This window comes from Colobus angolensis, unplaced genomic scaffold (assembly GCF_000951035.1).
Source record: "Colobus angolensis palliatus isolate OR3802 unplaced genomic scaffold, Cang.pa_1.0 Scaffold82, whole genome shotgun sequence".
Lineage (NCBI taxonomy): Eukaryota > Metazoa > Chordata > Mammalia > Primates > Cercopithecidae > Colobus > Colobus angolensis.
This window is the reverse complement of record NW_012122043.1, coordinates 7,114,909-7,140,127: the sequence shown is the minus strand read 5'-3', so window position 1 is coordinate 7,140,127 and position 25,219 is coordinate 7,114,909. Positions and strand designations below refer to the sequence as shown.

The following is a 25,219-nucleotide window of genomic DNA, read 5'->3' as shown; positions in this document are numbered from 1 at the left end:
AAAAAAAAAAAAAAAAAAAGGAGGTAGCTGATACTTGAACTATTTCTGACTAATATTCAAAGGAGGGTGGATTGAGATGTTGAAAGCGGGTGAATCGAAACGTTGACGGCCCATCCCCTTGTTGTCAGATGAACAAGGCTTTTCTTGACCTGCTGGTTAAGGGTGAGAATTGGACACTCACTGCTGTGGAGAGGATGGATTGCTACAGTCTTCCAAGACTGCTTTTGGCAACCCTTCATACTGTACTTGAAAGCAGTCCTAAGAAAATAACCCAAAATGCTGAGTATGATTGAATATAAAGATGATCACTCCTGTGCCACTTACAGTAGCAAAAATGTGGCAGTCTTGCTGGGAGGAGCGGGGTCAGAGTGGTGCTCCCTCTGCAGAGCTGCAGTTGGGGCCCCATGAGTCTGGTTGAGCCCCACTCCTTGACCTTGTCCCTCCTCACATCTTTCTAGCCAGTAGCCCATATCTCCTACTTAGTGGAGTAACAAGGCCAAGAGAAATAGGTGTGCCTTTTATTTTCATGTAATGGCAAAATGACTTTCCCCAAATCCCAGAGCTGGAATCGGGAATCCTGGAGTTAGATCCACCGGGATTAGTACACGATTAGAGGTGCTCAGTCAAGTAAGTATCTGAGAACATCCAGGATCAGCTCGGCTGGCATCCTTTTCACTTGCTCATAGCATGGCCTTACAAAGTTGCAAAGACCTGCTGGAATCAGGCCTCATATTTCGGAATGAGAATGGGAATTCAGGCTGGGTGCAGTGGCTCAAACCTGTACTCTCAGCACTTTGAGAGGCTGAGGCGGGTGGATCACCTGAGGTCAGGAGTTAAGACTAGTCTGGCCAACATGGTGAAACCCCGTCTCTACTAAAAATACAAAAAATTAACTGGACATGGTGGCGGGTACCTGTCATCCCAGCTACTTGGGAAGCTGAGGCGGGAGAATTGCCTGAACCTGGGTGGTGGAGGGTGCAGTGAGCCAAGGTCGCAGCACCACTGCACTCCAGCCTGGGTGACAGAGTGAGACTTCATCTCAGGGGTGGGGGAAAAAGAAAGAATGGAAATTCATCTTATAAAAAGCATTTTTGATTATAGAAAAATCTTAGGAAAATTTAGAAAATTTTGAAGAGGAAAAGAGCTCTCCATATGCTTGCTACCTAGAGATAATGTCAGCATTGAGAGTGAAACTTACTCTTCTTTTTCTATAAAAGGTATTTTTTTGAAAACAAAGTAGAAGAAGATTTGATGATACAATCTGTGGATTTAATTGTTTAAATATCATGTTGTATGGATTTTCCATTCTATTAAATAGCCTCAGAAGAATTGTAATGGCTGCATGGCTGTTTGTGGGGATATGGTGCCCTCAAGCTCTGCGTGAGGGACTAGGTTGTTCCCATTTCCATATCACTAAACACTTTATCTACATCTTTGATTTCCTAAAGACAGGTGCATTGAGGGACAGTGGGAGGGGAGGAGGGACAGCAATTCTGTCCCCTCTCATTTTCTTAATAAATATTGGTCAAGGATGGAGTTTCCATTGCTTTTTTGCTCTAGATATCTTGATTAGTAATTCATGGACATGTGAGCTCTTCAGTGGGGAAATTCATTCATTCACAAATTGTACTAATTGCTTGGAGGCCAGATTCTTGATAAATTGGTGGATAAAATTGCAGTTGCTCCCTTTCTTTGTGGCTGAAGGTCTGGCTGAGAGGCAGAGGCTAAACTAAGGAGTGACACCTTGCAAAGTCATCTCTCCTAAGTGACACCCTGAGGGCCCTTCCACAGTTTTCATGTATGGGATTGACAGGTCAGGCATCCTGGGGTGTGCTGGCGCTTTTTCAGCAGATCCATTGAGTGGGTTTTGCTTTCTACTTGTGGCTTTTTGCAATGACTGTGGCATCCGCATGGCTGCTTTGGCTTCAGGGCTCCGCTCACGTCCTCACAGTATGAAATTCCTTGAGCCTCAGACATGGCATGTGTATGTCACTAATGAGAACTGTTAGTAGAATCAGGAACAGTATTAAACCCTAGAAGCCACCTTCCCCTCTCCAGCCTGTTCAGATCCAGCGTTTTAATCAGGGAAAGCCCCTTTCAATAAAAGTGAGGCCTCAGTTTTCTTATCTGTAAGATGTGTAGGGCTGGCTAGCTCTGCAGTTTTCAGAATGACACCTAAGATGCACTTTAAAACGTTCCTTTAAGTTAATGTGTACTAGGAAAGATCTATCGAGTCTCTTTAGAGTACTATGGAAAGCTTCCTTTAAAATAACCAAGTTGTAAAAAGTGGATTGATTGATAAAGAAGTATTAATAACATTTGATTTTTTTTAAAAAGAAGATGGTAAGTCAGTGGCTAGGGTTTGGAGGGCACAAATCGTTCCAGTGCTGATGCTTTGCAGTCTTAAGTGGCAGGTGGGAGCCGGGAGTCTGACTACAGCCCTCTGGCCAGCCCCAGTCAAATGAATGGGACTCTCTGCTTGCTGCTCTTAAAACACCTTCAGAGACAGTTGCACTTTTTCTTTCTAGTCACTGGCTGGAGACCAGAGCTTGGAAGTATTTCTGGTCTGGGCTGATCTCAAGGTCCTACTTCACAGCCTGTCTGCTGTCAGTCGTCTGACACGGGCAGGCCGGCCTTCCCATGTGATTCAAGGGGACTGACAGAAGCCCGTTGCAACAAATATCCACCCAAACCCCAAGCTTGATGAGCACTTGACAGGTACACACTGGTGTGTGTGTGAGCTCTTCATGATTCTCAGCGGCTGGGTGAGGGCGGGGAAGGTGAGGGATGTAGGTGAAGTACTTTGACCTAGGAGCACGCTAGGGAAGGTGTCTGTGGACTTCCAGTCCCATCCACGCCCAGAAGACGTGGTGGGGACCCCCACCCCTCTCCTGTGGTGTTGGTTTCACGCGTGTATCTTTCCAGCTTAATGATTAGCCATAGAGGGAAGGTCCGGGTCCTGCTTTCCCTTGTGTATTTACTGGTCCTGAATGCATGTGATGCTGAATTAATGTCTGAGCGCAGCAGTCATCCGTGCCACAGATGGCACCAAGCACCAAGCTTCAGAGGCCCCCGCAGTCTGTGGGAGACAATCCAAGCTTGGGCTAGGCACTGCGCTCAGTGCTGGAAAATTATAAAGACAGAGCAGCCAAGTCACCAGCTTTCAAGGAAACGAGTATAGTTAGGGAACTAAGAAAAAATAACAAGCGTGATGAACAGTGTGACACTCGGGATAAAAGCAGTAAATGCCTGGAGACGGTGACGGTGTGTCCAGGAGAGCTAGGAAAAGAGGTGGACTTCCATTTGCAAAGGCAAAGGCACTGTTGAGAAATAGGGAACCCTGTTGGGTCTTCAAGAAAGTGGGTGGGAAGAAATGCGCGAGGTCTGGAGATGTTTTGGAAGAAACAGTAGCTGTGTGTGGTGAGTGCATGGGATGCACGGAGGAAGGTGTGAAGAATCTGGAAAGCCTAGAATCTCTCCCACAGACTGTGGGGGCCTCTGAAGAGTCCGTAATGGTTGCTTTCAACACAAGGAGATCTGTGCAGTGTGCTGAGAACAACCCCACAGCCCGGCATCACGTCGAGGGGAGGTGGAGAGGGAAGGGACCAGGAAGGGAAGGAGCAGGGGAGAGGGGAGGCAGGAAAGGGAGGAGGCCAGGTGAGAAACTCAGGCCTTGGAGAGGGATTCACATGCCCTCCCCTCCCCTTCCTGGCCTGTCTGGGCGATCCCCAGCCTCCGATGTTCTTAGTCTGGCCAGTGAAGACATCTGGAGTCCTGACTCCAGCCACGCTAGCACTTTTTCACTTTTTACAGTGAAAACTGAGCAAGCAAGGAGCACCTAGCGGCAGCTCGTGGCCCTTGTCTTCCATGCATCTCTGGAGTCTGAGTCACCAGCTTTGCACCCACCGTTAAGCCTTGAATGTGTGCAAGTTATAACCTGGTGTCTGGCACGGAGAACCTTAGCGCTCCTTCCCCTCCAGGTCTTCCATTTTCTTGGTGTGTCTCCAATATGGGTTCCTTCAAACCAACTCTCTTCCATTTATTTCTGTCCCTAGTTTTGAGCACAGAGCCTCGTTGCTAGAGCCTGGCACTCAGTAGATGTTCACTAAGGTGACCTCTGTGCGTGGTCCCAGGTAGATGTGGCACCCGGGAGATGCCCACCTTTCTCAAACTCCGATTGAAAGGCGTGGTCCTATCCTCGTTGCTCATTCTTTCACTCTGTGGCGTGGCCTTGGCTCTGAATAACCACTGCCACCTCCTGAACTGAACTCAGTTGTTTAGGGAAGTGTACCCCAGAGGGGCACTGTGAGTGAGTCTGATCTGGCGTGCCTGTTGGTGCCTGCCCATGCCTTCCAATGGGCCGTGCTGTTTTCTCCCTCAATAAGAGGCAGCCCACCTGAGCCCCGGGCAGCGTGTTCCTCCTGTGCCCTGGGTGCATTAGGCGAGATCAGGCGCGTTCAGGGTGGTATGACCATAGACAGTGCTCCGGGTGCATTAGGAAAGGTTCTACTGATCAGGCTTCTGTAACAGGGAGGGGCATCTGCCAAGGTGGCGGGAACGATTCGGATTTCACCGCACCTGGGCTGGTCCTCACCCTGAGTCGGAGCCTTGCATTCCCTGCCAAGCCACGCCCAGGAGCATCCTGGCGGGGACACCAGTCACGTGTTGGCTCCACTTGGGCTGTTGCCCAGACCAGTCAGGTCAGGACTAGGAGGCAGATTTCCATGATTTTGCTTTTGGAGTGAGAGAGGGAGCTGGGGTGTTAAACCCACAGTCTCCCTGTGGTCCCATCAAGTGACTCTGTGAAAGCCAGGTGTCCCTCTCACCCACCCCAGGTCCCCAGGCCCCCAGACCCTGAAGGCTTTTCCACTATAGTGATGGGGTCCAAAGCGCGGGGTGCTGGGTGTTAGGCCGTCACTAACAGGAGGACCGACCTGCTGGGGAGGAGCATCTGTGGATTTTAGGGTCGTCTGGAATGCACTCTCGCTCAGGGAGGGAGGTGAGCAGATGTAATGAGTTTCCATTGACAGAGGCTGGTGACAGAAATTACAGAGAGCAGGTGGAAACTCACACTTTTTGTTTTCTAACCCAGAGGAAATCTGATGAAATCAACATGATACTCCAGAAATTATCATCAAACATGGAGAATGAGTCATCCTAAACAAGGCAAGCAGGGAACTGGCAGGGGAGGAGCAAGGGCAGTATTTATGCCTCAATTCCCTCCAGGCTGGCTGCTTTCCTTCTGCAGGGTTCAGGTTCGTGGCCGCAGGAGAACAGAGGAGAACATGAACAGTCCGTGCGCTCAGCCTGAGGCTCCCGTAAGACCTTCTCCACCCCAGACACGCTCTCGTTAGGTTGGTTTTTCTGGATCGGTTTGTTCTCTAATTGTTTCTTGGGGCAGATCGTTGGCAGAGGCCACAGGGAGAATATTCTGCGATCTGGAGTCTGCGCATGGTGTGACAGCAGCCGTAGCAGAGGGGGCGTGTGCGGGTTCTTGAGTTTGCCGCTGGCTTCTGTCAGTGATTCCTTCTGTATGCAGTGATGGTGTCTGTTCAGCGGCTGCCCTCTTGGTTCCTGGGGAGGAGCCAAGAGCAGCCTCTTTTGTCTCTAGATGAATCAGCCTTTGCACAGAAAAAGGAAAAACTTACCAGTTATGAGCTCAAATACACCTTCCTGTCTTCCTGGACCTGACCCCGGCTGGGAAGAGAAGAGGTGAGAGGGACCCTGCTCTTCTAAGGGGTCTTGAGATCCAGTGGTGGCTGCCCTGCCCAGGGTGGGCCCTGCACCTGCAGGCTGTCCTGGAGAAGTGACCACTGGGACCTGCTGAGTAGAGGGTGGCCAAGCTTGTTGGGTGGTCCAGGTAGGCACAAGGTGCCCACCAAGGGAACCTGTTGGTGTTTTGAGAACGTGTGGCTTAGGTTTCAGGAATAGAGTAGAATTCCTAAATTCATCCTCCTGAGTATAATCCTATCACATCAGCTGTTTGGCTCCTTATAGGTTATCCCAGAGATACCTACCAAGGTAACTCTGAAACAGTCATCTTTATTGAAACCGAATTCATTCATTGATTCGGGTTTGAGAGGCAACCATGCACATGACAGGAACAGAGAAAGACAAACAGATGGTCCTGTGTCCTGGGAACACTCAGATTCTCATGGAAAAATTGGGTGAGGGACAAGTCTATGCGTGGTGTGTCTAGTGGTGATAAAGAAGAGCAGAGAAAGAGGATGGGATGAGGGCTGTTTCTGTTGCGTTGACATTTGAGCGAAGACCTGAATGAAATGAGGGGATGAGAGCGTCTTGTGTCTAGGCCGGGGCCTTCTGGGCTGAGGGCACTGCACGTGCAAAGGCCCTGTGGTGGGAGGGGCTTGGTACCTGGGGAACTTCATGGAGACCAGAAGAGTCAAGTGGAGGGAGGCAGAGAACAGCAGGAAATGGGACAGGGACTGATGATGTTGGGCTTCTAGGGCACTGGAAGCTGCTGATGAGAGCCCAGGAGCCTTTGGAGGGTTTCACACAGAGTCCTGAGGGTGTCTGACTGACTTTTCAAAATGTTCCAGCTGCTAATTGAGGGGTGGACTCCAGGCCGCAGGCAGGCCTGCTGATGACTGTAATTGCGATGAGAGATGACGGTGGTGTGGAGGTGCTGGGGAGAGGTCAGCCAGAGGTTGTGTTCTGCAGGTGGAGCCACCAGGAGTGCATGAGAGAGGGACGGGACAGGGAGGATGGGGAGGGATGTTCGGCTTCTTGTCTGGTTGGATGGAGCTGCTGTACATGGCTGAAATGGAAGAGGCCGGGGCAGGGGTTTGGGGCAAGCTCCAGAGTTGGCTTTGGATCCAGGAAATTCAAGTTGCACCTTAGGTACTGAAGGGAGCACTTGGTGGGCAGGGAGGTGTCTGAGTCTGAGGTTCAGGAGCCACTTGTCAACAGAATGGGAACGCAGCCATGTCCCCCTGCGCTTTGACGGGGCTCAGACTGCCTGGGCATTTGAGTTGGTGGCCCCCTTAGCAGTTTTTCTAGCCGAGGGGAGATAGCCACACCCATGAACACACATTCTCTCTCATGGCACGTGCCTGGGAAGGTAGGTAATGCATGTTTCCTAATATTTTCTAGTTTTAAAAATGTTTTATTGTGTACATCTTCATACAAATACATAATTTTAGGAAAGATAGCATAATGAACCTTGGGGAGCTCATTATAAAGTTAATCACAGCGACGTGCCCTTTACAACACTACTTTTCTACTAAAGCAAGGACCAGTTCACGGGCATGGCACTTGGGCTGGGTAAGGCGGGTCTGAGGCTCTGGGCTACCTGCGCTCCGCAGGCCATGCACTGGTGAGTCACTCTAGGACCTCGCAGGACTGGGGAATAGTAGAACTAAGAGATGGGGAGAGAGAAGGCGGGCTTCCTGGAAGCTTGGGTGAGGCCTGGCTGCTCCAAGCAGCAGTTGAAGGAACGATACAGAGGTGGACAGTGCTGGGCCAGCTGGAGACACAGCAAGCTCCAGCGAATGTGGCCGGTGATTGATTGAAGGGTTGAGATCGGCGATACGTAACCCTGGAGGTAGAGGTGGAAACTGAGGAGCAGGAGGCTTTGCATCCCAGGCCAGGGGAGAGCAGACTGAGTTTTTTGAAAAGCAGTGAGCACTGTCCAGAGGTGTTCGGGCAGGACAGCAGCATGACTTTGAGAAAATCAAGGGCTCACCAGAGGTGGACAGCAAGGAGCTTGAGGAGCTCCAGGGGCCCGGCAGCCACTGGCAGCGAAGGCCTGGGTAACCCTGGGCATGGGAAGAAATAGTTAGCAAGGCTGGGAGGAGAGAGTGTTTTGTCAGGCTCACGTCTTGGCTGCATTACCCTGGGCAAGTTGCTTTAGTGATCTCTCCAAGCCCGTTTTCATGGAATCTGCAAAGTGCAGCCAAGTCTGGTACCTGCTGCCTAGGGCCCTTGAGGACGCAGTGGGATGGTGCCTGGTGGAGCTTGGAGCTTAGCCTGTGCTGTAAGGAGAGGACACGTAACCGTCAGCATCCATGTCTATTCGGCATAGGAGATGCTGTTAGGATCCATCGGGGGAAGTGGGTGATCCAGGGGAGATTGGGAGGTTATCAGCCAGAGGTGACCAGAGAGGGCGGCCACACCAGGCTGAGCTGGGAGGAGGAGGAGAGGTGGGAGGGGAGAGGATTCTGCTGTAGGAAAGAGGACAGAGCTGACATCCCGGCGAGGAGCACACAGGGCAGCTCTGTGGTGCTGGCTGCGTTCTCCATCCCGTGCTAGCTCTCTGTAGATGCGGTGGGGTCTGGAGGAGCAAAGCTTCCCTTTTAGCCCTCGGTCTGACTCCACTTGCTCAGGAAGGTTTCGGGAGTGGGGAGCCCTCCACACTCAGTCCACACCAGGTCTGGCTGCCCTCTTTCTGTACTGTAAAAATGGCCCCGAGGGTTCAGACAGTGGGCATCTCTGTTACTCACGCCTGAATGTCTGGATGGGTGAAGCTACACCCAAGGAGGGCCTCCCTGTGGCCCTGGGGAGGAAGCTGTCAATCTGGGGATTTACAGAGCATTGAGGACCACAGGACACACGTCTCCCACCTGCTGCGTGGAGGGGAGGGCTGCCTGTGAGTGAGCTCAGCGGTGCCCGTGGGAACATGATGGCATCTGGGTCCTGGGAGTGGGACTTCCCTGCTTGGCTTCTCTCAGCCTGAAAAGGGGCAAGGGTGGCAGAGTCCACAGTTGTTGACACCTCTTCCTTGAATGGCTTCCTCTGTGAGGAGAGGACTGCAGATCTCTTTCTAGAACCGCAAACACTTTAGCTGTTTGTCTCATCACTGGTTCAGGGGAGTGGCCATACCCCTCCATCAATAATAAACACAAACACTGCTGCATCTCCAGAAAGCACGTGCGCAGTTCTGTGACTTCTGTCTTCTGCCCCCAGGGTGCTGGAGGCCGTATGTCATTTTTCCATTTTTCCCTTGTCTACAGCCAGAGTTCTCTTTCTCAATCGGAAAGCTGCAGTGGCTTTCCGGGGTGTCCTGGGCAAGACTGACCTTCACCACCGCATTCCGCCCGCTTACCTGGCCTCCTGCCTTCGCTGCGGGCCCCACCACAGCCCGTCCATCCCTCTAACCCTCCACACTGGTGTAGCCAGGTCTTCACTGTGCCCACCTGTTAGGCCTCTGGGCCGCCGCCGCCTCCTCACTGAACACTCACTGGCATCTCACCTTGTATGGGAACTCTCTGGGCCTCACTATGTCACCAGTCGTGCTCTCCAGACCCCGTTCCTGTTACTGCCCTCGGCCCCACCGGGCCTGGCGATGTCCTGAGCAGCCTGTGTGGAGCCCCAGGTGCCTGACGCCCGTCTCTGCTGACAGCTTTGCAGAGCCAGGACACGCCGGAAAGCTTTTGGGAACGCCTCCCTCTTGTGCCCAGATGGACTTTTTGTTAACCCTCCATGAAATAATTCTTCCTGGTGTGAATGGGAAACCAGGCAATGCTATAGTCATGAGGGGGTGGGGTGACCATGGTGGCCGAGGCAGCCCTTTCCCTTCTGCAGGAGAGTCGTGGCCCCAGTGGGAAGGGCACACATTGGTGATTAACAGGAGCCTTCATTCGGCCACCGTGACCCAGAGTCTCACCTGGCACAGTCCTCAGAGTAGCTCTGGACTGGTGGGGCTGGGGGCACCCCAGTCCCTGACCGGATGGGCAGGTGGGCTCCAGTTGCCCTCACAGCTGACACCCCCTGACTTTTCCTCCTCCTCGGGTGCAGTCAGATGGAGACTCTCAGGCAGGAACTGTCACCGTCACACGTGAAAGGCCGCATGGCAAGTACTGGTTGTGGGCTTGCGATTGTCCTGAAGCTCCTCCCCTCACCCACTCATGGGTCTCTTCCTTTTCTCTCCGCATCGATTCTCTTCAGTAAATGATCCGCATTTTTGTGTGGGAAGGATTTTTACTCCTCACTCAGCCCGTTGAAGTCAGGCTGCTCTGGAGGTGGCCGTCACTGAGGTCTCTGCAGTGGCCTCCAAGCAGCCCGGGGGCTTACACATGTGGCCCTTGCATTTGGGGGCTGCCGGGCTACCTGACTGTGGTAGGGTGGTCTCTGAAGTGGTGGCAAGACCCCTTCATCCAGCTCTGCACGCGGGCTGTGCAGACAGAGCCACTCAGTCACCGCTTCTGGGACGGGCGAGGGTGCTGTCCCGTCAGTGTTGAGCCTCAGCGTCCCAGACCCCAGCAGGGGGGTGGAGTGTGCGGTGGAAGGAGGCCTCCTCCTGGCCTGAGCTCCGTCACTTCCAGCCGGGCAGTCTGGGTCCCGGGCGTCCAGGGAGTCTGTGGTCTCCCCAGCACACAGTTCTCTGGGGCCGGGAATAGGGAATGAGCATGCAGACCTGACCATCGTAGCTTCGTAGGGAAAGATGGAACATCTGTGACCACCCAGTTTGGGGAGAACAACTTCATTCCTTCCTGTGAGTAACTGGCCTGTGTGAGTAACTGGCCTGTGTGAGTGCTGGCCTGTGTAACTGGCCTGTGTGAGTAACTGGCCTGTGTGAGTGCTGGCCTGTGTGAGTAACTGGCCTGTGTGAGTAACTGGCCTGTGTGAGTGCTGGCCTGTGTAACTGGCCTGTGTAACTGGCCTGTGTGAGTAACTGGCCTGTGTGAGTGCTGGCCTGTGTGAGTGCTGGCCTGTGTGAGTGCTGGCCTGTGTAACTGGCCTGTGTGAGTAACTGGCCTGTGTGAGTAACTGGCCTGGGTGAGTGCTGGCCTCCACTCCGCCCCTCCCTACCGTGCTGGGTAGGAGCGACGGCGCGGCTGGCCTCAGGTGGGTGTTTTCTAAGGGAAGAGCCCCCAGCAGGGCAGCTCTGCCCCTCCCCAGAGAGGTGGCCGCCGTGCCCTCCTCTCCTGCTGCCTGCTTCGTTCAAGCACCACAGCCCCAGCGGCTCCAGCAAGGGAGGCTCATCTCTCACAGTTCCGGGGGCCAGAAGTCCAAAGTCAAGGCGCCGGCCAACTCTGTTCCTGGGAAGGCCCTCTTCCTGGCTTCATGCGTCCTCACGTGGTACAGGGAGAGAAAACGGAAGCTCTCTGGTGTCTCAAATAAAGGCGCTGATCTGATCGTGGGGACCCCACCTTCATGACCTCGTGTAACCCTAACTACTCCCCATTGCCCCATCTCCCAGCGCCATCACATTAGGGGACAGAGCTTCAACACAGGACTTTAGGGAAACACAGTTCAGTCCGTAATACATGCCTTCTGTCCAGACAGCGTTCAGGTGCAGAATGCAGCCTTCTGAGGCCTTGACGTGGAAATGGTGCCTCCCTTGAGCCACTGTCCACCGGTCACTCAGAGCTGGGATTGCAGCTTCTGATGCAGTGGTGACAGTGGCTGAGACTCGGCAGGGTTAAATATTGAACACAAGATTGTCCCTATAGCAGCATATGGACACACGCCTGGCTCTGCATACTGCACAGGGACCCTCCAAGCCGTGCTCACTGCACTTGGAGTCTGGGGGAAGAATGGGGATGGTCAGGGCTCCGTCCCGGCTGCTGCAGAAACGCTGCAAAGGGTGGTGTCCGGACCTCCGGGTCTCTACTTGGTAAAGGCGGCACACTGGGTCAGAAGCTACGTTCTCAGCTGTCTCTGGATAGAGCAGTTGAGGAATAAGGGACCTCAGACCATCGTATATGTGCCTGGTTATGTAGGGGTGAGATTTGCCTGCTCAGAGCTCTAAGTACTGTGGCCCTGACAGTATCTGCCAGTTTCTTTTGGAGAGCATATGAAATTCACCGCTTTGAAGTCGGCTCACTGCTCTTCCTGTCCCTTCTCCCTGGGCCCTGGTGAAGGGCCTGCTCAAAGCCAGTTACCTCATTCATATCCAGAACCCCCAACATGCTTCTGTCCTGTCTGTGTGCCCGTCCAGAAGAAAAAGCAGAGGCCTCGGGGGTTATTTTTGTGGTCTCTTCCACGGAAAGACGTTTCCTGCTTAGTAACAGTGGTTCAGTAAATATACCCTGGTTTCATCTGCATACGTTGCATTGAGAATACCTTATGGCTGCTCTGTGTTGTGTTTAGAATTGTTTCTTTGGGGTGCAGGGGGGATTTCAGCAGCGGATGGGTAGGGAGCATCCCCCTTGGGGCCTCTGCTGGGCTGTGCTCATTGATGGCTGCTTCCCAGGGCCGAGTCACCATGATGACTCCTCCTGCACTGGGATCAGCCACTCTGAACAAGCAGAAGCTGATTTTTCCTTTTCCGAGCCGTGCAGCTAGCGGCGTGGACTGTACAGTCCTACTCTGTCCTCCTCTTTGACTGTAATGAATGGGCCGGCCAGGTGCTGGAGCACATTTCACAAACCCTCTTGTGCCCCCAAGAAGAGCAGGTGCAAATAGCCAGAAAACGCTACTGGGCTGTGTGTGCCCAGGGTGCCAATGAGACAAGCACAAAGTGGGCACAGAGGCCAAGGAGCAAGCGCTGCTCTGCTCTGTGGGGCCAGGAAGGATGAAATGGGTCTATCCTCCTTGGAACAGCCTGAAAGAAAGAGGATTCCCACTTCCCATAAAATTACCATTGAACCCATGTTTCGCTTGCTCAGGGGACTTTTTTCCTCCTCTACTTTCAGGAAGAAGCATATTGCCACGTGGATGCCGCCGCGCAGCATGTTCGCTTGAGGCGGAAGCTTCAGGGATAACTGGAGGAAGAAATATGAAGCCTTAGCAGCTTTACCCGGGAAGCGAGTTTCGAGATGGCGGCTCAGCGGATCCGAGCTGCCAACGCCAGCGGCCTCCCTCGCTGCAAGTCAGAGGGGACCCTGATTGACCTGAGCGAAGGGTTTTCAGAGACGAGCTTTAATGATGTCAAAGGTGAGCTTCTGGGGAACAGGACTGTGGCTAAGGGAGAACGTTGGGGTTTCCAAGTTGGAACTCAAGAACTTTTCTGCTTTAAAGATTGCCAGTTTAGCATTCAGATAATTAAAGTTTAGTTCTTTAAACTTCACCGTGTTTGTAGGTTTAGCCCTGGAATCATAGACGCTTGTCTTATTTTTTGTTTCCCCCTTATTAGTGAAACCCCTTCTTAATACAGGGTATGTTTCTTTTTTCTTGATAAAATTCAGTGACAGTGTGGTAGGGAGCTTGATGGTACAGAAACCCAGGGGAACAGAGAGTGTGGCAAATAGATGAAATAGTGAGAACCACTAGAGAAGAAAAAAAGGTGGCTTGAGGAGGGGTCAGCAAACCTTTTCTCTAAACGGTCTGATAGGAAATATTTGAAGCTTTGCCGGCCATGTACCGTCTCTGTCACAACTATTCATTGCTGCCCCATTGCATGAAAGCAGCCACAGAAGTAAGTCATTAAATAGCCACAGTCGTGTTCCAAGACAACTTTTTTTTTTTTGCAGACAACCCCATGTGGCCCCAGGGCCGTGCTTTACCAACCCCTGTTCTAGAAGGTGGTCCTAAGGTTTAATAACCCTGGGTCTCCGGGTTTCTCCAGTGGCCTCATAAAATTGAGTTCATGAGAAGACCTGTCTTTTGGACACCAAGGTTGATAGCAGTAGGGCATTTTCTTCCTGGACATCTGCCCCAACCTAGGCCACATTCAGTCTCTCTCAACGTGCTCCCTCGGGGCGTGGCAGCTGCAGTGACGGCACCATCATCATCAATATCATCATCCCTTGGCTTTCTCTTAGCTGTTGAAATTGTCTTGCCTGGAGCATAGCTGAAAAGTAGGAACTTGACTTTGACCTTTGAATCCTCAGCCCTGGCCTAAAGTCAGTGCTAAGTAAATGTTTCTTGAACTAAACCGCTATCCCCCAGATAAAGTTGTAATCCTCTATCCTGATGTACTAGAAATTATACGCACTGTGTTTGTGTCTGTCTGATTGAGTAGCTTCTCCTTCCCCTTTATCCCAAACGTCTTCTCCCTGCCTCTGATTGATGCCGGCATTCCTGAGCATTGCTGTAAATGTTCTTTAAAATAAAAGGCTAGCCAGTATGAGATGTTATTAGTAAGAGAGCAACAGTGATTGGGTGTTGCCATAAATAACTGAAGCATTTATTTTTCAGATTCTGTTAATGGACATTGTTTTTTTTTACTTTGTGGCCCAACTCAGAGTCAAAGCTAGGACTAGGGAGCATAAATTGTGTGATTTGGGCAGTGTTACAGTGAGGAGGGCAGAGTCTTAAAGTGAGGTGAATTTTTAAAAATAATGATAGCGGGCCGGGCACGGTGGCTCACACCTGTAATCCCAGCACTTTAGGAGGCCGAGGCAGGCAGATCACAAGGTCAGGAGTTCGAGACCAGCCTGGCCAACATGGTGAAACCCCATCTCTACTAAAAATACCAAAAATTAGCCAGGCATGGTGGAATGTACCTGTAATCCCAGCTACTCAGGAGCCTGAGACAGGAGAATCACTTGAACCCAGGAGGCAGCAGTTGCCGTGAGCTGAGGTCACGCCACTGCACTCTGAGACTCTGTCTCAAAAATAAATAAATTAATAATAATAATAATAATAATAATAATGACAGTGCTCTGGAGGAAATATTGGCTGTTACCCTAAAAGACTCCCGAATTTAGAGGAGGAAGACAAACAAGACAGCCTCGAACGTGAGGAGGAGGGTGTTTTGAGAATCTGAGGTTGACAGAACCGTGGGATCTCCGGTCTCGCCCAGAGATCCTGGGGAGTCTACCTCCAAGGCACCACATGTGACCCAGGCAGTGCGCCAGCCAGAAGCTTCACGCACATGCCGGTGATGGACAGACTCCAAGGTGGGAATTTATTTCAGCCAAAATATCTGCCGTGGAACCTTCTGCTCTGATGAATGTTTTGCCTGCAGAAGAACGTAGGCAGAGGGATAGGAAATGTATTATTCAGTACATTGAACTTCCTAAAACCCAGGGAGATTTTTTTGTATTAACATCAAGGTGGCTGTGAATCTGCGTGATGCTCCTCAGAATTCATGAAGATGTAATTCGATAGGGATTCTCTGGCATTTGATGGGATGGAAGCCCTTCCCCAGGGTCCCCAGCTGCTTGGTGGCAGTTGACTGATGGAGGGCCTCATCTAGAAGGGGGACTCACACAACAGTCCACTTTCCTGGGGTTCTGGAAAGGAAGAGTGGGGTGGTTTCCCTTGGGTAAGCCTGATCCCTTGAGTGAAATCTGTGACGACTTCTCTTCCAGGGAGAGTGCTGGGAATTTTCAGCGAAACCGTTCTTCATTCTTCAGTAGGATGAAATTGAGTGATAATTCTCGTTGATACATTCTAGGCTATGCACAAAGCATGCTTGATTGCGTTGGTTTCTTAGTTTTGAAACTACTATAAGGGAATTATTCTGGGGGAGCATAATAAGGACATAACCTTTGAGGGATTCTGGCAAGATTTTGATGGCCGGCAAGCTTTATTTAATTTCCATTTAGTTTTCATCTTTATGTGACATTTCCAGTAGATGTGTCAAGGAGACAAAACGGTTGATATTCCTGGAGATCATGACTAGCAAGCAGAAATAGGGGAGAAGAGCTTCTGTATCCTCTGGCCTTATCCTGACCCACATCACTTCTTCCCACTTCTCCATCAAAACCATTTTCTTTCACAGGTTTTGGTTCACTCCCATCTCATATTAAATAATTTGTCGGTTTTATGATTTTTTTTAGAGCACAAGAGTATAGCCAGGGGGAATTCAGACATTGCTTTGACCAACACCAGGATCCAATAACACACATTGTGGCTTCTCTGTGTCATTTATGCACGCAGAGCGATCATTCATTCCACAAATACTCGCTGAGCCCCTGCTCTGTGCCAGGCCTTATATGAGGCCCAGGGTTACAACAGCAAACAAAACAGGCTCTAATGGTACTGATATCCTAATGGGGAGATGGAGGCTCCCCTCCTGAAAAAAAATATATATATTTTATTTTTCATATATATATTTTATGTTTTGTGTATATATATATATATGTAAGGTATGTAGAGAAGGAAAAATGCTGAGTTCTTGGCTTGGGCCTCTTTAACAGAAGACATTAATAAGAGAAAAGCATGCAAACTGACTTAATCTATGTTTTATATATATTACAGACATTTCTTCATAAGGAAATGAAGACTTAAAGAAGTAGTTAAGGCCGGGCGCGGTGGCTCAAGCCTGTAATCCCAGCACTTTGGGAGGCCGAGACGGGCGAATCATGAGGTCAGGAGATCGAGGCCATCCTGGCTAACATGGTGAAACCCCGTCTCTACTAAAAAATACAAAAAACTAGCCGGGCGAGGTGGCGGGCGCCTGTAGTCCCAGCTACTCGGGAGGCTGAGGCAGGAGAATGGCGTGAACCCGGGAGGCGGAGCTTGCAGTGAGCTGAGATCCGGCTACTGCACTTCAACCTGGGCGACAGAGCGAGACTCCGTCTCAAAAAAAAAAAAAAAAAAAAAAAAACAGAAGAAGTAGTTAAACCTGAGGGGTTTGATGAGGTGTGGAGAGTCCTGGAAAAAATGTGATGGGATTAAAAAAAAAAGCATGAGCAAGTGTCATGAGCCAGAGGACAGCAAGGCCTGGGCATTGCAGATTCCCTGTGTCCTTGGAGATAGGATGCTCTGTCCCCCACATATGGTGAGGGCCCCTCCCACTTGAGAGTCTATGACCTGCTTCAGGGGGTGGGCAGGGAGTTCTTCCTGCACCTGCTGTTTCTCAAATTCCTCCAGCTTAAAATATGCATGGTACTATATTTTGGGGTAGCATGTTCTGAACCCCATCAGGTAGATGATGTAGTGGTTGGTGATAAGAGCTATGGAAGAAGATAACACTGGGGCCAGGAGATGTCTATTTCACATAACATCCTGTGCCTCTTCAAGTTAGTACAAGCAATATTATGACAAGTGCCTTATCTACATCTTTGCGTTTTATCCTCTCCAAAGCTCATTGAGGAAATATACTTTTTCTCCACCATGAGTAGAGTCTTAGGCTCTGGAGATCACACAGTTTCTAAGGGCTCCATTCAAGTCTTGGTTCAGTGATCCCAGAGCCGGGTTCTCTGAGACACCCAGATAGACCACCTGCTGTAATTTCACGGGAGGAGGTAGGTGGGGCTTCAAGGCCCAGGGATGCTCCCAGCCAAGCGCATTTCTGTGACCCAGTTCATGTAGATGAATAGAAACTGTCTACCTGATTTCCTAACACTTTCCCAAGGAAGTGTGATTATTTCCTTTCAAAGGAAAAGGAAACTGGCAGGTGATTTTTTCTGGGGTGGGGCGGGGCGGGGTGGGGGGGCAATTTGATAGAATACAATGACTGTGGACTTAATCACATTAGAAAAGATGTAGGTTTAGTTCACCTAAAAATGGATTCCTTGCTTTGGTCATTGGCTTTGGCAACTTAAAAAAAAAAGCAAAAGAGAAAGAAACGTTTCCTTTCTTTCTTTCTATTGTTTATTACAGGAAGCCAGAATGTCAGCAGACTCCTGAAGTGAGGCAGTTTAGGAGGTGGGGGAGGGGAGTCCTAGGGAGAAGTGGATGTGCTTATTTTCTTCAAAAAGAATGTTCTTCATCTTCTGAATATACCTTCTCATGTATGAGGAGAGAAAACACTTGGATATTTAATCATATCCATTATTTCTCAAAACACACCACCTGTTTAACTGACTTATTTTTGCTGTTTCAATTGCTGTCTACATTGCTAACATATAGAGTTTAATGGCAGGAACCATAAATTAACTTGATTCACTTTTTAAAGGGTTGGAATTTTTCAGACTGCTTCAACACTTGTTCAATTCTAGTATGAGCTATGACTAGGCGTAATCTCTCATTTTCAAGGTATGTGAACAGTCTATTTTCATGTCGTGATTTTGAATGATAATTTAAAAGAGGTTGGGCCGGGCGCAGTGGCTCATGCCTGTAATCCCAGCATTTTGGGAGGCTGAGGCAGGAGGATCATTTGAGGTCAGGAGTTCGAGACCAGCCTGGTCAACATGGTAAAACCCCATTTCTACTAAAAATACAAAAATTAGCCAGACATGGTGGCACACACCTGTAATCTTGGCTACTTTGGAGGCTGAGACAGGAGAATCACTTGAACCTAAGCGGCTGAGGTTGCAGTAAGCTGAGATCATGCCACTACACTCCAGCCTGGGTGGCGGAGCGAGACACTGTCTCATAAATAAATAAATACGTAAAATAAGAATAAAAGAGGTTGGAAGGAACTGACTTCAGAATTCATACTTTATCTGAGGAAACAGCTGGATGAGGAACAGATTGAGCTTGGAAATTTAAGAAGCGGGTTGAGGGAACCTTTCCATTGAGAGGCAGAGCTTGGAATCAGCTCAGACATGTCATTGTGGAAGTTTTGGGAGACTGTTCATTTCCAGTCCCTGGTCACATGCAATGGTCACCTAACTCATCATGTCACCATGTTTTCTAAGTAAATCACATTCAGTTTCTCTTTGTATCTAGTAGCAGTTCTTTTAAGAAGTTAAAGTTGCCCAAAATGAGATGTTTAGGGCGTAGGGCATGTTAAATATTCCATTGCACTGATTTGCTTTTCTGTGAGTGATGGAGAGGCTCCTCTGTGGTCCTTCTGCCGGGCATAGGCTGTCGATTTCGAAAGTGACCAAGTAGCAATGGTGCTCTCAGTAACCAGTTCATTGGCCAGGTAAATTACGTACCGAATTTCACTTTGGTTTGTTTCTGTTGGTGACTTGCCTGGGTTATTGTCCACCTGTCTTGTTTACCACCTTCCTCCCTCCTTTGGGAAGCACTCTGGATGCACCACCGGCCTTGCCCTCACTGTCTGTTTTCTTTGTGTTTTGCACAGTGCCTTCTCCCAGTGCCTTGCTAGTAGACAACCCCACACCTTTTGGAAATGCGAAGGAAGTGATTGCGATCAAGGACTATTGCCCCACCAACTTCACCACACTGAAGTTCTCCAAGGGCGACCATCTCTATGTCTTGGACACATCTGGCGGTGAGTGGTGGTACGCACACAACACCACCGAAATGGGCTACATCCCCTCCTCCTACGTGCAGCCCTTGAACTACCGGAACTCAACGCTGAGTGACAGTGGTATGATTGACAATCTTCCAGACAGCCCAGACGAGGTAGCCAAGGAGCTGGATCTGCTCGGGGGTTGGACGGATGACAAAAAAGTACCAGGCAGAACGTACAGTAATAACCCTTTCTGGAACGGGGTCCAGACCAACCCGTTTCTGAATGGGAACGTGCCCATCACGCCCAGCCTGGATGAGCTGAATCCCAAAAGTACTGTGGATTTGCTCCTTTTTGACACAGGCACATCCTCCTTCACTGAATCCAGCTCAGCCACCACGAATAGCACTGGCAACATCTTCGACGAGCTTCCAGTCACAAACGGGCTCCAGGCAGAGCCGCCGGTCAGGCGGGACAACCCCTTCTTCAGGAGCAAGCGCTCCTACAGTCTCTCGGAACTCTCCGTCCTCCAAGCCAAGTCCGATGCTCCCACATCGTCGAGTTTCTTCACCGGCTTGAAATCACCTGCCCCCGAGCAATTTCAGAGCCGGGAGGATTTTCGAACTGCCTGGCTAAACCACCGGAAGCTGGCCCGGTCTTGCCATGACCTGGACTTGCTTGGCCAAAGTCCTGGTTGGGGTCAGACCCAAGCCGTGGAGACAAACATCGTGTGCAAGCTGGATAGCTCCGGGGGTGCTGTGCAGCTTCCCGACACCAGCATCAGCATCCACGTGCCCGAGGGCCACGTCGCCCCTGGGGAGACCCAGCAGATCTCCATGAAAGCCCTGCTGGACCCCCCGCTGGAGCTCAACAGTGACAGGTCCTGCAGCATCAGCCCCGTGCTGGAGGTCAAGCTGAGCAACCTGGAAGTGAAAACCTCCATCATCTTGGAGATGAAAGTGTCAGCAGAGATCAAAAATGACCTTTTTAGCAAAAGCACAGTGGGCCTCCAGTGCCTGAGGAGCGACTCAAAGGAAGGGCCGTATGTCTCCGTCCCGCTTAACTGCAGCTGTGGGGACACGGTCCAGGCACAGCTGCACAACCTGGAGCCCTGTATGTACGTGGCCATCGTTGCCCACGGCCCAGGCATCCTCTACCCTTCCACCGTGTGGGACTTCATCCATAAAAAAGTCACAGTGGGTCTCTACGGCCCCAAACACATCCACCCATCCTTCAAGACGGTAGTGACCATTTTCGGGCATGACTGTGCCCCAAAGACACTCCTGGTCAGCGAGGTCACACGCCAGGCCCCCAACCCCGCCCCGGTGGCCCTGCAGCTATGGGGCAAGCACCAGTTCGTTTTATCCAGACCCCAGGATCTCAAGGTCTGTATGTTTTCCAATATGACGAATTACGAGGTCAAAGCCAGCGAGCAGGCCAAAGTGGTGCGAGGATTCCAGCTGAAGCTGGGCAAGGTGAGCCGCCTGATCTTCCCCATCACCTCCCAGAACCCCAACGAGCTCTCTGACTTCACGCTGCGGGTTCAGGTGAAGGACGACCAGGAGGCCATCCTCACCCAGTTTTGCGTCCAGACTCCTCAGCCACCTCCTAAAAGTGCCATCAAGCCTTCGGGGCAAAGGAGGTTTCTCAAGAAGAACGAAGTCGGGAAAATCATCCTGTCCCCGTTTGCCACCACTACAAAGTACCCGACTTTCCAGGACCGCCCGGTGTCCAACCTCAAGTTTGGTAAGTTGCTCAAGACTGTGGTGCGGCAGAACAAGAACCACTACCTGCTGGAGTACAAGAAGGGCGACGGGATCGCCCTGCTCAGCGAGGAGCGGGTCAGGCTCCGGGGCCAGCTGTGGACCAAGGAGTGGTACATCGGCTACTACCAGGGCAGGGTGGGCCTCGTGCACGCCAAGAACGTGCTGGTGGTCGGCAGGGCCCGGCCCAGCCTGTGCTCAGGCCCGGAGCTGAGCACCTCGGTGCTGCTGGAGCAGATTCTGCGGCCCTGCAAGTTCCTCACCTACATCTATGCCTCCGTGAGGACCCTGCTCATGGAGAACATCAGCAGCTGGCGCTCCTTTGCCGACGCCCTGGGCTACGTGAACCTGCCGCTCACCTTTTTCTGCCGGGCAGAGCTGGATAGTGAGCCCGAACGGGTGGCCTCCGTCCTGGAAAAGCTGAAGGAGGACTGTAACAACACGGAGAACAAAGACCGGAAGTCCTTCCAGAAGGAGCTTGTGATGGTGAGTGCTCAGCAGGTGCCTGGGAGGTTAGGGGTGTGGCTCAGCAAAGCCCTTCCGCCTTCCCAGTGCACATGGGCATGGGCTGTGGTGTCGTAAGTCACCAGGACAGTGTCTGAGGCTGATGTCCCGCTGCCTGGGATAGGTGCGGCTCAGCACAGCCTTTCGCTTTCCCAATATGCCTGGGTGTGGGCCGTGGTGTAAGTCACCAGGACGGTGTCTGTGGCTGATGTCCCGCTGCCTGGGATATACATGTGGGGCTTGAAGTGTGCATCTGGAGATACGGGTTTACCGAGGATCCTGGGAGGCCCCAGACCACCTGAGAACCCTGCAAAGAAGAGCATTCCAGTCACTTTTCCCACCGAGTCTGTGAGCTCCTCGAGGGTCCCCGAGTGGACCCGGTGGGGGTGGGGGCAGAAGGAGGCCTGTGCTCTCGCCACTTCAGTTTAGATCTCTTGGGAGCAGATCTGTGGTTCGTTAGATTCCCAACAGGGTTTGTGACTCTAGAGTCTCAAGAACCACTGCCCCAAAGCCTGAGTTCGTTGTAATGTGAGTTTTTCTTGCCTTTGCTTCCTTGAAGCTTCCAACATCTCTGTGTTGTTTCCACTTCCCCCTCTGTGTTGGTTTGAGTTGTGGGGCGAGGACAGCATTTGTTTTGCCGGCGCAACTGTGAACTGGAATCCAAAGAAATAAAAGGGGGAAGTAAGCGTCAGACTGTGGGTTACGCCCCAGCCCACAAGCCAACTGGGGAGCATTTGCACAATGCTTTCTCAGCGCCGCTCCCCGCAGGCAGCCCCGCCGTCAGCAGAGCTGGGTCCTGGCGGTTACCTTGGCTAGGCTTAGCGACACCTGTGTTCTGCCATCAGGGGTGTTTGTGGTGGAGAGTCCCTATGGACTTCTCCCTGTGATAGAACAGAGTCCGCCCCCATCCTCCAGAGAGGGGCACATCGCTGGTGTTCATTCCTGGGAAAACCCTGTGACCTTGCCATGTGCCGCTCTTCCTCGTTCCCCTGAACCCGCAGCCTTTCTTGCGTCCTAGCTTCTGAGAGGTGTGGTTCTTGGTGCCCTGGCCTTTCTGCCATCTCCCCGGCTCCCCTGGATTGAGCCCTGTGTGTCTGGGAGAGCCCAGAGTGTCCTGTAGACACAGGTGTGCAGGCGAGGGTCGCACATGGCACATACCCGGCTCGGCTGCCCGTGTTGAGCCAGGAGACAGAAGGGACGCAGCCCAGCAGGAGTGGGGCAGGAGTAGGGCGAGAGACCTTCTCTGGGTGTCCTGCAGTTGTGTGCAGTACCAGAAGCCACGAGATTTGCTAGGGAAGGGAGATGGAACTGGAAGCGTCTGTCAGAGGGGCCACCTTGGCAACCAGGAAGGCACTGCACTTGGGTGGGGAGGAAGCAAACAAATGCAGCAGGGGAGCCTCTGGGGCCCCACATGGGGTCACCTGCAGGGAGGGGATGGCCTGTGTCCGTCCCATCAGCCATCGCCCATCACCCGTGTGTGATACAGAGCACACCTCCCGGCTCTCCAGTAAAATAACTTTCCAGAACCTGGTGCCTGGCTGTGGCCTGGTCTCCTCACGGGCGCACCCAGCACAGTGGCACACGAAGCGCTTCCATCCTGTGAGAGGCTTTGTGCGGGCGGCCCCGAGACCACAGCCGTGGCCGTGCATTCCGTCATGGAACCTGACAGCGCTGGTGAGCCCAGGACACTCATCTCGACGCTGCGCCAGAGGTGGAAAAATGACACAGCCGGGAGTACTGCACCAGCTGTGGAAAATAACCTCCAAGGAGTTGGCTTTTACACTCATTTCCTGCTTTTTTGTCTTTTTCCAAAAGACGTAAATGATCAAACTCTTTCAATCGAATTGCTTGGCGTCTCTGGGAGGGGATTTGTCGGTGGGCCTCCCTGTCCGCTGCAGGGAGGGGTGTGTCCTCCGTGCCGAGTCCTTCCTCTACCCAGAGAGGAGGAAGTGAAACTTGCCCTTGGCCAGGTTGGCTCCCTGAGGCAAGGTTAGATTTTGGGGTGATAAAGTAAAACTGGTTTTGCAGTGTCTCCACCCGCCCCCCCCCCACCCCCAACACCTGTGTCAGTCATCATCTTGACCAAACTTCTAGAAACCGCAGATGGATTTCTCCCAGGGCGTTTATTAGGAGACCCTGAAAACTGGCTGTTCTATTCCGCCTGTCGTCACAGGGCTGTCACGATTTCTGCGGCCTCTGCCACCGCTTTACCTGCCCCTCCCAGAGAGTCACAGCCAGGCCACCCCCTGCCTCTTATTTTTATCATGGCTGTCTGTGTCCTTGTTCTGATGCCTTGGGTTGGAAACAGTGTTGAAATGATGGGGAAAGTGTGAGAGTTTGAGACGGTCAGTATGCAGGGAGATGGGAAGGAAAAAGGAATCAAATGAGACCTGGGTTGTTCCTCTCTCCACTGCCATTAGAACGGGGTCAGCCCCTGCCCTTGCCCCACAGAGTCCTGTAAGATCTTGCCCTACCCGTCCCACCCCCGGAGGCCACCGTGCTCCGTGCACCTCTGCCCTGAACACACCCAGCTCGCCGGGCTTCCAGCCCCTGCAGATGCTATGCTGTTCCTCTTCCTGAAGCTCCCTTTCCCAGACCTCCTCATCGCCCTCAGCTGCCGGCTCAAATACCGTCTCTCCAGGACGTCCTTCCCAGCAGCCCCGTGCACCCCATCATCCTCTGTCTCCATGGTGTTTCTTGAATCAGAAGCAGTTTGTTTTGGCCAGGCATGGAGGTTCACACCTGTAATACCAGCACTTTGGGAGGCTGAGGCAGGAGAATCGCTTGAGCCCAGGAATTCAAGACCAGCCTGAGGAACATAGTAAGGCTTCATCTCTCCATTTTTTTTTTTTTTAAATCAGCCGGATGTGGTGGTGCACACCTATAGTCCCAGCTACTCCGGAGGCTGAGGTGGGAGGATCGCTTGAGCCCAGGAGTTCGAGGCTGCAGTGAGCTATGATCGTAGCACTATAATACTCCAGCCTGGACAACAGAGTGAAACCCTGTCTTGAAAATAAAGGAAGAAAAGAAAAGAAACAAGTTTCTGTTCTTGTGCACTTGTTTCTCATTATTACTCTAACTGAACATAGGTCGCATGAGAGGAAGGGCCCCGGCACATAAGAAACACTGAGGCACTCGATAGATAAGTGATGAATGAATGGATGAGTGATGAATGAATGATGCATGGATGAGTGATGAATGAATGATGCATGAATGAGTGATGAATGAATGAATGAATGCAGGCCTTGGGCTGGGCTAAGAATCCAAGCTGGAGGCATTCTCACGTGGCCGTACCATGCTTCTGTTCTGTGGTTCCATTTTCTCTTTCCATTGTTTTTGTGCCTGTTTTTGATCGAGCCCGTGTGTAAGGCGTCCCAGTGCCTCTGCCTGCCCCTTCCCAGCAACATGGCTGTGGCTGCACTCAGAGTACCCCTCTGTCCTGGCCACCTCTCTCCCCCTAGAGCCTGTGATGGTGTCGCTGAAGAATGACAAGGTTTGTGCATTTGGAAAGGAGAACCTCATTCCTCATAAAGGGTTGCAGCCTGCAGGTGGCTATTCTGACAGGTTGGGAAGGAGAGCCTCCTGCCAGAAGCCAAAAACAGACGCTTCAAGGGAGGGGCAAAGGCAACAAGAATTTATGGATATTGGTGGCCAAATATACATATTCAATCAGCTGTAGGGGGAGTCATAAATATTTATGAAAGGAGAAGCGTGCACATTCACATTTAAGCCTTATGCTCTTTCGTGGTCCCATGTTCAAAAAAATGGTGGCAATGGCATGATTCGAGGGTGGGGTTTTCTTTCAGCCACCTGAGACATCAGAGGGGAAGCAGGGGACATGAAACCCTCACAGTGCATCCTCTGTAGACTGGCCAGAAACACTGCGTGGTTGGTGGGTTCCTGTCAGGCAAAGAGAAGGAGCAGCGTCTGGCAGTGGTGGAGGCCTTTGAAAAGGAACCCAGCTTTTTGAGAATCAGAAAACTTTGCATTCAGCAGCGCCCTTTTGATGCAAGAGACTATTCCCAATTCTCGGGATACTGAGACACTCGGCACGTGGTCTCTGTTATGG

General features: G+C 51.6%; 1 protein-coding gene across 2 annotated transcripts in view; it reads left to right on the top strand.

Annotated features, from left to right (window-relative positions):
- The window catches only part of SH3BP4 (SH3-domain binding protein 4), a 76,798-nt gene that overhangs the window by 43,574 nt on the left and 8,005 nt on the right, over positions 1 to 25,219 (top strand). Inside the window, exons 3-4 of one of the 2 annotated variants that reach the window (XM_011929624.1) lie at positions 12,600 to 12,840; positions 18,773 to 21,132. In XM_011929624.1, the coding sequence (XP_011785014.1) occupies positions 12,723 to 12,840; positions 18,773 to 21,132 (2,478 nt within the window). In that variant the 5' untranslated portion in view covers positions 12,600 to 12,722. The remainder of the gene's footprint in view (positions 1 to 12,599; positions 12,841 to 18,772; positions 21,133 to 25,219) is intronic. The other variant, XM_011929625.1, reaches the window with a different exon arrangement.